General features: G+C 46.4%; 2 protein-coding genes across 2 annotated transcripts; both read right to left on the bottom strand.

Moving 5' to 3' along the window:
- Window positions 1-549: 549 nt before the first annotated feature.
- On the bottom strand, window positions 550-2,338 carry mrpl35 (mitochondrial ribosomal protein L35). Its single transcript, XM_080531341.1, has 4 exons — window positions 2,299-2,338; window positions 1,879-2,041; window positions 1,502-1,646; window positions 550-1,052 (listed from the first exon to the last, which is right to left on the bottom strand). Exons 1-4 carry the CDS (start codon window positions 2,327-2,329, stop codon window positions 867-869), a joined length of 525 nt encoding a protein of 174 aa, XP_080387467.1. The 5' UTR covers window positions 2,330-2,338; the 3' UTR covers window positions 550-866.
- Window positions 2,339-3,607: 1,269 nt separating this feature from the next.
- LOC308176078 (uncharacterized protein) lies at window positions 3,608-10,645 on the bottom strand (the record flags this gene model as incomplete). The annotated part of the gene is made up of 8 exons (XM_080550679.1): window positions 3,608-3,798; window positions 4,479-4,635; window positions 5,043-5,155; window positions 5,886-5,974; window positions 6,352-6,415; window positions 8,426-8,514; window positions 9,313-9,451; window positions 10,483-10,645. 8 exons carry the CDS (start codon window positions 10,643-10,645, stop codon window positions 3,641-3,643), a joined length of 972 nt encoding a protein of 323 aa, XP_080406805.1. The 3' UTR covers window positions 3,608-3,640.
- Between the last annotated feature and the right edge of the window lie 889 nt (window positions 10,646-11,534).

Consider the following 11,534-nt stretch of genomic DNA (forward strand, 5'->3'; position numbering starts at 1 on the left):
ATTAAATATGAGACAACATGTGACGCCACAGCCTTTGTGTTCTGTTCATTTTCACATCACCATATCCACTGTATCTATAATAACCATATCCACTGTATCTAAAATAACCATATCCACTGTATCTAAAATAACTGCAATGTCTAGTTAGCCTAGAACTTAAATTTTGGCTCTATACTCAAGTCGTTTGGTTTTGAATTATGTTTTCAAATGATGAATATGTGGCAACGGTATAGAATGCCACTTCTTTTAAACACATCTCCATTTGACCATTTAGAATTAAAGGCACTTTTATGTACGAGATTCACCCATTTGAATAAGTAAAATATTATTTAGGTTATCACCGACTGACTTACAGTGTTGGGTCCCGATGACATGAACAGATTAGGGGCCGGGCTTGAGCCTATTTTATTTGGCATCGATAGGATTTGGGCCGGGCTGGGCTCTGACGCAGACACACGTCGCATTTCAGGCCCACACAGACCTCTAGTATGGAGGCCACTCTCCATTCAAAAACAATAGTCCAGGATGAAAACCAAGAGACATTTGGAGAATAATTTATTAAATCAATTGAACAGACACTTCCAGCTGTAGGACCGATCATAAACTAACAAACCGCATTTCACTCTTCACAGAATGTTTGTTAATAATAACCGCTGAATTATATCTGTTAAAGATGTATCATAATAACACAGTGGTATTAATTTCCTAATTACCCACAATGGTTCTGTCAGCTGTACAAAGCAGATAGAATGTTCAATACAATGCATACAATTACACCTAAACTTTACACAATTGTAAAATGACACTTTTCAGAGACATATGCGTTGTTTACATTACATGCTTCTTGAAGATGAACTAAGTTCTTCTCATTTGAGGTTGACCCGGTCGTGGTATTTCAGGAAGGGGTCGTCGACAAACCAGTTCCTTCTCTTCCAGAACCTAGTTGTCATTTTGTCCAGGAGCTTGTTCTGTGTCTTGTTGCAGAACACATGCTCCCTTAAACGCTTCTTCCTGGCTGGCAGCTTCTTCCACAGCTTCTTTTTGTATCCAGCCTGTTGAGAACCAGAAGCATGGGTCAATACCAACACTAATGTGATGACCTACTACCCCCCCCCCCCCCCCCCCCGCCCCTACCCTCCGCTCTTATTTCAGGTAGCCTCAGTGGAAAATATGCCTATTGTTAATATGAAACATTCCTGTTTGTATCATGAGCCCACACTCACATCAACATGAATTGAAACACCTATAGACTGAGGTTGCACTTCAATTATTTACCCTTCACCCAAAGGTTTCTGCTCATGTGCGCATGTGCGCTCGTGCGCACCCCCCCATGCATCGAAAAGCATTAGATTGATGCAAGCATTGCTCGAGCACAGGTTCCCCCACATTCCCTACACCAGTCTAGTCCCTTTAAATCCAGCTAGTCCAGTTCAGTCTGTATGGACTGTTCTGCACACAGAATGCAACCAATCTCCCCAAATTAATGAGTTAATTGCTCTACCTTGCGTCTGAGCCACAGGCCACAGTGCAGCCGCTGGAACCTCTTGACCACAGACCTCACAGACTTCCTCTTGCCCTTCTTCACACTGTAGTATGTGAGGTTCCTGCTTGGCTGCTGAAACAGGCTGGGGATGAGCGGTGTTACACTGTAGTAGAGAAACACACCCAGTTGGTTAAATAACACATTTACAAACAATACTAGATTTCCTACACACTCTCTGGAGTGTCTGGCTGTCTATGTAGTACAGTTTCAAACTGAGCAAGATGGTAATTGTAAGAATATGGCCAAGATCATCTGTGTCAACATGGATAACGAGCTCAAATTATCGATCGTAGGTGTTTATGCATGATATGATGGAACTGATGGACATCTCTCACCGTTGCAGAATGCTCTGTTGGGGAGCCAGCCCGGGTGTAGCGGACAGGGAGACCAGGGAGGGAGCAGGGCCAGCAGGTCTGGGGACGGGCTGGCGAAGGACGATGGCAGAGAAGCGACATATTTGCGGGACTCTTGCAAAGTTAGCGAACGGCCTCAGCAAGCCTGTCGGTACAGAAAAGAGGTTCGTGACATTCAGGATGGGTTAACATGTAGATCTGACTCAATGCTACACAACAAGCCAGCTAGTGGTAAATGACCTGAGACCTTACTGAATGCAGACAGTTCAAGTCGGGCAGCAACGTCATCTCTAACCCGACAAATGAGTCTAGATTATTCGTTCTAACACAACTATGTACCATCTTCAATATATCACCTCTAAATGTTTGATCAAGTAATCTAGCAAGAGAAATGTTACACACCAGTGACATTTCTGGCCAGGGTGGCCGCCATGTTTCTTGCGACCCTTCAACTTAACTACGGTGCGCCGTTGGGACAAACAGTGCACGATTCAAATTCAAGGACTTGAAAACGCGTTTCCCCTTTTACATGAGCTATCAATTTGGGTAGACACGATAAACAGTGACAGAATTCCGTCTGAAAGCATTCCGGCATAAAAGACAGAATATTTGTATAGACATATAAAATAGAATCTCACTTTAAAGTAGTGCAAGATAGTTCTTTTATTCCAGCATATACCCTGGCATACAGTTGTATCTTCATTTAAAATGTACAAATATCATCCTTTTAAATAACAGCTCAAAAACATTGGTAATGATTACAAAAGATGAGATTGGATGCATGTCAATGTAACACGAAAGAAAAATAGTACCTTGCATCATCAAAATTATTACATTTTATGGCCAGCAAATAGACTCTTCTGTGACTGATAGAACATGAACTTAAAACAAAGGCATAACTTAAAGGGGCGATCCGGAAGTTAAACAATAACAACAAAGTGGTCACCCCACCACTTATTTTTGGTAAACAGCTGGGAGGTAGGGGTGGAGAAATATAACTACTCTCATATTCATAAACAGACTAGCATAGGACTGACCACCCATGAGATACAACAAAATATAGTTTTAACCATGTTTTGAAGCTATACAGTGTTTTGTTTGCAATTACATTTTTTACAAACAAACATATGTTTTAGGTTTTGACAGGGTAAGGCTATATTTAAAAGCAATGTAAAAAAAAAAGAATATATGTACCAATTCCAGATTGCCCCTTTAATACACCTACCAATCAACCACAAATATGAGTGCAAAGTTTAACAATTAGAAACATCAACAAATAACAATAAGAAAAGTGCATTTCATAGAACAGATCCTCATAACAGAGGCATACAACATTTAGTTTTCAACCTTCCAGTGTATCTCAGAAAGTGTGTCATCCTAGAGGAATGCTAAGGAGGACAGTTAAGTGGATGACCTTGGATTTTACCTTTGACCTTGGATGACCTTGGATTTGTTCTGCTGTAACTGCAATGGCCTCACAGCCACCAACAAAGCACAGAATTCAGAGAAAAGCCAATTCTGCTTGTCAATAACACAACACACCTGTATTGTGTATACATGTACCATAGGTAACAGCTGGTGTATTATCGGAAGTAGTATCATTCTGTAAGTCATGGCTTTGGCTTGGGGTCATAGTGTCTGTGTCTTATAGCCCTGTTTTTGTGTGACTGAACTTAGTTTTGTTCTCAAAGCCAGACACGTGTCCCCCGGATGAGGGGTGAGAAAGATAGAGCTCAGGAAAGGTTCACCACCCGGCGTAGACAGGCTCAGCGTCACAGGGGACCCCGTAGTATCGGCCCTGCGGGCGCTCTTTGCTCAGCAGCGGGGTCCGGGCCATGGACAGCTCTCCATCGGTGTCCCGCCGCCGACGCATCACCAGTAGGATGATGAAGAGGACGGCCACTGGGCCAGGAAGAAAGGGAAGAGACAGTAATGTAAAAAGACAAAATATAGAAAACATTAGATTATATACATTTACAGTCATAAATAAGGTTCACTCACTACTACTGCATGACTTCAGCATGGTTTCTACTTCATTCGATAATGTTATTTTGAAAAGGAATAGAACAGTATTATATATACATGTATATAACAGTTCCTTGAGATTAATTGACCTATTTACTCCAGGGAAAAACAAGATTCAAAATCCGATCATATCTTTGGACATTGATAGTGTCTAAATAGTGCAACTAGAAGAAATAAACAAGGTTCATCATTATTCAGGAGGTTGTTGATTTCCTTCAATTGCACTATTTGTTACCTGCGGGATATTCCATCGACCACGCTATGGGAATATCCAGGCTTATTTTGACAAAAATAAGCCTGGATGTTCCTTTAGCGAGTTGATGGAATACCCCCCAGGTCTCAATTCAAGTAAATACTTTGTGCTTACTAAATCATTTTGTGCTTGCCACATTACGACAGCTTAACAAACATCTGCAGTATCCATAAGCACTTTCTACCTAGTTTCTCCCATAATTACCACCCATATAATTACCACCCCCCCCCCCCCTCCTCCCGTACATATCCCCTCTTCCTCAAACTTCTCCAGTACCTATCCCCGCCCCCCCTCCAGTACCTACCCCCCCCTCCGATGACCAGCAGGGCGATGGTGACAGGGGCCAGCTCACAGGCCTCTCCTGCCTTACGGAAGAAGGTCTCCATGCAGTACCCTGGCGCCGTGCTGCCCTGGGGGCAGAAGGCATCGCTGGGGCACGGGATGGGGTTCACGTCTGGACTCTGGGGGGCAGAGAAGAGGAATCTGTGTTATCAAAGTTTTTTTTCTAATATGTTTTTAGGGCATTTCTGCTTTATTGGTGTAGAGACAGTAGAGATTGACAGGAAGGATGTGTGAGAGAGAGGAGGATAGAGACAGTAGAGATTGACAGGAAGGATGGGTGAGAGAGAGGAGGATAGAGACAGTAGAGATTGACAGGAAGGATGGGTGAGAGAGAGGAGGGATGACATGCAGGATATGTTGACGGCCTGAACTGAACTGGGGACCCTGCGATTACATGGTTGCTACGCCCCAATGTTATCAAAGCTTTGCAGAAAATCCCTAGAAGACATTTTCAGTGAGGATCATCACACGACAGTGAATAATAATCAGACGTAGGACCAGGAAGGGTCACTCAAAGGTCACTCACAGGGCAGTAGTGGTTCTCAGGGCACACGTCACAAATCTCCTGACCCCAGCGGATCTGGAAGAAACCGGCATTGCAGATCTGGCACATACGCTGCCGGGCGGGCTTGTGCATGCCTGTCCAAAAAACAAACATCATCTGAGTCTCATCAATACATCCTAATCACATTATCCCTGAACGATTTCATCCATTTACAGACTGGCCCGAATCTATACACTCCTTACATTCACAAATAAGATTACGCCTTTAATATGATTATCTTATTCTGTGCCAGATCATCATCTTAATGTTTGGTTTGCCTTTAATTGGATGGAACGTTCTTGGCTAAGAGCTGTACCTATACGCTACTATGCAACCACTTTTTCCTGATTTTACATTTACATTTTAACCATTTACCAGACGCCTTTTATCCAAAGCGACTTAAAATGAGAGATTACAGGGACAGTCTCCATGGAGTCACTTAAAGCTAAGTGCCTTACTCCAGGGCACACTAGTTGTGGTGTTCCCAGGTCTTTCTCAAGTGGGTACACTAGTGGTGGTGTTCCCTGGTGGGACTTGAACTCATGACCTTCTGATCACCAGTCAGACTCACTATCCACTAGACCACCACTACATGTTTTGATCATGTGTGTGTCTCTGCCAACCACAATGAAGTCAATACATGACAACACTGGCCCGCACTAGAGGTTACCATGACAATATTGGCCGGCACTAGTGGTTACCATGACAACACTGGCCGACACTAGTGGTTACCATGACAATACTGGCCGACACTAGCGGTTACCATGACAACACTGGTTGGCACTAGTGGTTACCATGACAACACTGGCTGGCAGTAGTGGTTACCTGGGCGACATGGCGTGCAGTCCTTGGCAGCAGACTGCAGGGCCTCTGTACCCGCAGGACAGATCTGGCACTGGGCACAGCTGGACGAGCTGGGGGAGGGATGGGGGAGAGGGGTGAGGTTGGCACAGATGGGTGAGGTTGGTACAGGTGGGTGAGGTTGGGTACAATGTATGGTGGAGAACTAACTTTAAAACAATGTTTCATACTATTAGCTACCCGTGTCTGATGACAATACTGATATCTCTCAAATGCCCACTACTTACTCCTGTATCCAGGGTGTGTGTGTGTGTGTGTGTGTGTGTGTGTGTGGGATCAAAGACCCCTTATAGTGAGATCTGAGCATGTGATGTCAGATCTGCAGACCAACAACAGAGCCAGGAGGAGAACAGTTATGAAAGAGCTCTCACAGTGTGTGTAGTGAGCGCAGGAGCTCACAGCCTAACCCTGGAGTTGTAGGGTAACTTACTTGCAGAAGGTTCCCTGTTGACATGGACTACACGTTGTGGAATTCTGTTGTGATGTAAAGAAACCTAAAAATAAGGAATTACTTATTTAACAGCTCACCATTCACATTTACAACACAGTTATGAAATATAATTATGACAACTGCAGAAGAGAGATATTTCTGCCATTGCTGTTTTTGTTGTTGAGTGGAAAGTACAACATATGACTAAAGCTAATCTTTTACAAAGCCAAACACTGTTTTTTTTTCTTTTCTCAATTTTATTCAATCTTCCAACTATCTCTTCTTCTTCTTCGGCGTATGGGTAGTTGTTTTCCTCTCCACTCCACCAGGCTCGGGGCCGAGGGGCTACCCTTTTACCACCCTGAGACCTGGTTGAGGGGCTCACCTGGGCTATATTTCTGGACACCCCTCCAGAAGCCACGTCATCGTCTCGTCATCTAATACCGACAGACCATGCATCCCGTTGGGTGGGTGGTACACCGGGCAATCCAGGATAACATGGTCTGCGGTTTGGTCCTCTGCGCCACACTCGCACGACGCATTTGGGGCCAAGCCCCATCTGTGCATTGATGAGCGGAAACGCCCGACGCCGGTCCGGAGACGATTGAGCCTCACTCAGGATAGTCTTGGCAAGTCCATCCCGAGGGGTTCAGGGCCGGCGACTGGGTTGTGGTCACGGAGTTTGGAGGTGTTTGCCTCCCACTCCGCGCGCCACATATAATCCGCCCATCCTGCCGCACTGATGTTGATCCTGTGCGGCAGGCAAAAATGGGTGTCTCGACTTGAGACGCCGGGAGGGCTCCGCTGTTATAGTGAGCCTATCATGGAGCAGATGGTTATTAAGCTCCACGACCCGGCAGGCGAGACGTCCTGTGGCTCCCATGCGGCGGAGGCCTGCGGGCTGGATGCCTGCTAGGATGGGAAGGTTGTCCACGGGGGTAGGACGCAGGCATCCTGTCACAATGCGCAAGGCTTCGTTTATAGGCGAATCGATGAGGCGGGTGTGGGCACTGCGACACCATACTGGGGCGCAGTATTCACTAGTTGAATAAACGAGGGCTAGGGCTGCCGCGCGCAAGGTCCTTGCGCCGGCGCCCCAGCCCGAGCCAACCAGTCGCCTCATCAACGCCACACGAGCTGTTAACTTCTTGCGCAGTGACTCGAGGTGCCGGCGAAACGTGAGCGACACCGTTTTTGCCTCGCTAAGCTTCAATCTCCATTACCGGAAGTATGCCACTAGTGTCTGCATGTCCTGGCTCAGAATCCCCTCCACAGACTGCCAATTTCCAGCAGAGTACACCACTGCGAGGTCGTCTGCGTAGGCGTACTTCCGCGAGAGTGTGTTGGGCAGGTCATAAGTGTAGATATAGAGGAGGGGGGCCAGGACCGATCCCTGAGGGACGCCGTTCTTAAGGCGTCGAAGCCTGCTTAGCTGTCCGCAACCGGTGGTGAGGGTAAAGCTGCGGTTACGGATGAGCTCCATGATCATTCTGACCATGTGCCTGTCCGGCAGCAGGCGGAGCAGCTTGCAGGTGAGGCCGTGATGCCATACGGTATCGTAGGCAGCTGTCAGGTCTATAAAGACGGCCCCGGCCTTCTTTTTTGCCGAAAAGCAATCCTCGATGTCTTGAGTCATAAGGGTGACTTGATCTACCGTCGACCTCCCGTGTCGGAACCCGGCCTGCTCACGTGGGAGCAGCGGGTCGACAATTGGTTCGATGCAGGCGTAGATGAGACGCTCGAGGATCTTGAAGGGGATGCATAACAGAGAGATGGGGCGGTAACTCTTAGGGTCCCCTTCAGGCTTATTCGGTTTAGGGATCGCAACAACTAGGGCTCTTCGCCAGATTTGGGGGATCTTGATTTGGCGCAAACAGGAAGTGAGGAACGCTCTCAGCCAGGACTTCAAGGTGGGTGCGGCATGGAGAATAAACTCCGGGCAGATCTCTGCAACTATCTCTGAATTTGAGAATCGGAATTGAAGGGAAAAACATACCAAACACATGCTGAATAAAATAAATAAAATAAAATATGAATATGAAAATACAACTGATAGGTCCACTGAGATGCATACCTGCAGAGCAGCTCCTGCAGGAGTCTGACCCTGTGTTGTTGCCGTAGGAACCGGGGGGGCAGGACTGGCACAGGGGGCTGCCTGTGGAGCTGCAGAGACAGCAAAGACGATTAGATTATATCTTTTTTTATTTATTTAACCTTTATTTAACGAGGTAAGACACTTAATAACAGATTCTTATTTACAACGCCGACCTGGCAAAAAGCACAGTCGTATCTGACAAATCAGACCAACCCCCCCAAAAAAACAGGCGAGCAGGGGACAGGTCCTAGTTTAAGAGACAATTGCACGTGTTGTTAAAAGTGTCCAAGAGTGTCAACTTTATTGTCATTGACAGAGTACAAGTACCAGACAACGAAATGCAGTTTAGCCAGAAGTGCAAATAGTGGTAGCCCCGCGGTGGCGTAGCGGTCTAAGCACTAGCCACTAGTGCAAGCTGCCCACCGGGGACTGGGATCGAATCCCGGTCTCGCCAGACCCGGATATGGCCGAGGCACACAGGGAGCGGCATATTGAGCGGCCGCTTCAGAGGGCGGTATAGGACTATTTCCGGACAAGGAATGTGTTTCAACACTAATGCATTATGTGTTTGAATGATTAGTGTTGAAACTATGAGGTTTAATAGGACAACGGTTTCGGACGTAGCCTAAATAGTAGTATTTAAGTAGTAGTATTTAGTTTAAAAACTAGTAATAGTATTTAATAGTATTTAAGACTTGACAAAGGCTACGGCCGAAACCGTTGTCCTATTAAACAACACTTTTTGCATCTAGAACCTGAGTGTGTGTTGCCCGCACCTCGCCTAGATTTTCTGCGGTGTGCGTTCTCTTCTTTTCAAGAAACTACGAGACTAACAGGCTTCGCTAGCTTAGTTAGCAGGAACGTACTTGGAGTAGAAGCCCTGGCTGCAGGGTAGACACCTCAGCTGCCCAGAGAAAGGCTGGAAGGACCCCCTGGAGCACGGGAGGCACGCCCCAGGAAACATGCACATGCCTGTTTCAGGGCAGCACGAGCACAGCAGGGTCTCTGGAGGGAGAAATGGTTTTGAAAAGGTTGTGCTTAAATCACTTAATCAGCCCTGAGGGGTCATTTGACTTTTCCTAGAAATGTGCGTTCTACCACCCAGTATCCTTACATTTTCAAAATCACATCAGGATAAGCTAGTATAAAGCTATTTCACAGTTTTTCTGTGTAGGGAGCAGGCTAATTTACAAGCGGCAAACTAGTGGTCGTTGTGTGTAAATAGCAGCGTAGCATTGTAAAGAGGGTAAACCCCTGAGGCGGCTCTTTTAGTAGGTAAAAACGGCTGTTCTGCACGGATATTCTAGAGTTAAGTTTTAAATAATTGCATATTCTCTCCAAATACATTCTAGTCATTAAGAAGAGCTTTTTATCCTCTTTTAAACTCTCAGGCACTCCCCTCCTGTAGACACCAGACACACAGCAGTGATCCAATGATAAGCCAAACAGCCGTGATCCAATGATAAGCCTCGAACCAACAGGAGGATACTGGTGTGTGTCCAGTTAACATTCCACATGCTCCAACATTCTCTGAGGTAAAAATAGCCATCAATGTCACATGGCAAACAGCATCTGCATTATAACTATACCTATAACCATATACAGCAGATTAGCTGCGGTGGCGTGTGTCTTTGAGGTATCTAAAGGAGGTTGTGAGGAGACACTGAGACATTATAACAGAGGTTAATGGGTTTACACCGTGTCAGTCAGAGAATGATGAGACGTAACAAAGCTTTCAGTGGGGGGGGGGTCTGTGTCTCCCCCTCAAGCAAAGGCTTTCTCTGCCAGACCAGGGTCAGGGGTCAGGGCTCCAGGGTTAGATGGTCAGGGTCAGAGGTCAAGAGTTAGAAGGTTAGGGGTCAGGGTCAGGGGTCAGAGCTCCAGGGTTAGATGGTCAGGGTGAGGGCTCCAGGGGTCAGTGTCAGGGTTAGATGGTCAGGACTCCAGGGTCAGGGCTCCAGTGGTCAGGGTCAAGGTTAGATGGTCAAGGGTCAGCGCTCCAGGGGTCAGGGGTCAGGCCAGGCAGACAGACCCACCGTTGTCGTAGAAGGACCCCGGGACACAGGCCTCGCAGATGGAGGTGTTGAGGGTGGAGCAGTCGGGGGCGGTGGTGCTGACGACCAGGGGCGTCTCCGTTACGTTCTGACTGAGCGTGGTGTTCATCACAGCAGGCGCCAGCGTGGTCTGGCTCACCACCATGGCTGTAGCAAGGAGACAAATAGCACAATGAGACGGTTAGCAATGAGACGGTTAGCACACAGAGACAGTTAGCATAGAGAGACAAGAGCCACACAACAGGTCTGGAAAGACACTTCAAGCAGTGATGTACTTAAATGTATGATGTACTTAAAATAATGTTCTGGGGCACTTGGTGGCGTAACGCACGTCGACCATGTAACAGCAGAGTTCCCGGTTCGATTACGGCCGTGGACAAATCCTTCATGTCATCTCTCTCTCTCTCTCTCTCTCTCTCTCTCTCTCTCTCTCTCTCTCTCTCTCTCTCTCTCTCTCTCTCTCTCTCTCTCTCTCTCTCTCTCTCTCTCTCTCTCTCTCTCTCTCTCTCTCTCTCTCTCTCACCCATCCTTCCTGTCAACCTCTACTGTCTCTATCCTCCTCTCTCACCTATCCTTCCCGTCAAATCTCTACTGTCTCCATTGCAATAAAAAGACAAATATGAGTGGGAAAAAATGTTCTGAATCAGAGCTGAAAAGACTGAGGAGTAGTCACTTAGTAGGAGTTGGATCTCCAGGAACCTTATACTTGGTAACAGCTTTGAGTGATTCAGAAGAGCAAAAATCATCAGAGATTGTGTGGTTATTAATGCTAACCCCTTGCTGAGGTCATGACTCATGAGTCATGAAATTGACCTTCCAGTCACTTCCAGTCACACCCGTCTGTGTTAAGCCTTTGTGACCTGTTCTGTTCTGTTCTGTTCTGACGCCCTGTTGGTGTTTTTGTGGTTTGGGGGAAAAACAGAGAATCTTTTGTAACGGAAAGGAACAAAAAATACCGTTTTATTATATATTTATTTTCACAATTGCATCATGGGGGACTTTAGATTTCCAGAGTTCCTCATTTGTTTGCACAA

Source organism: Nansenia antarctica (genome assembly GCF_963989245.1).
Source record: "Nansenia antarctica genome assembly, chromosome: 1".
NCBI lineage: Eukaryota > Metazoa > Chordata > Actinopteri > Argentiniformes > Microstomatidae > Nansenia > Nansenia antarctica.

Bases quoted from the DNA above. Each gene is read 5' to 3' on its own strand.
- mrpl35 (XM_080531341.1), bottom strand. From the start codon at position 2,329: ATGGCGGCCACCCTGGCCAGAAATGTCACTG. The intron at 2,042-2,298 runs GTGTGTAACATT...CTGTACCGACAG, and splicing joins CCTGGCCAGAAATGTCACTG to GCTTGCTGAGGCCGTTCGCT. The intron at 1,647-1,878 runs GTGAGAGATGTC...TCTCTACTACAG, and splicing joins CAACAGAGCATTCTGCAACG to TGTAACACCGCTCATCCCCA.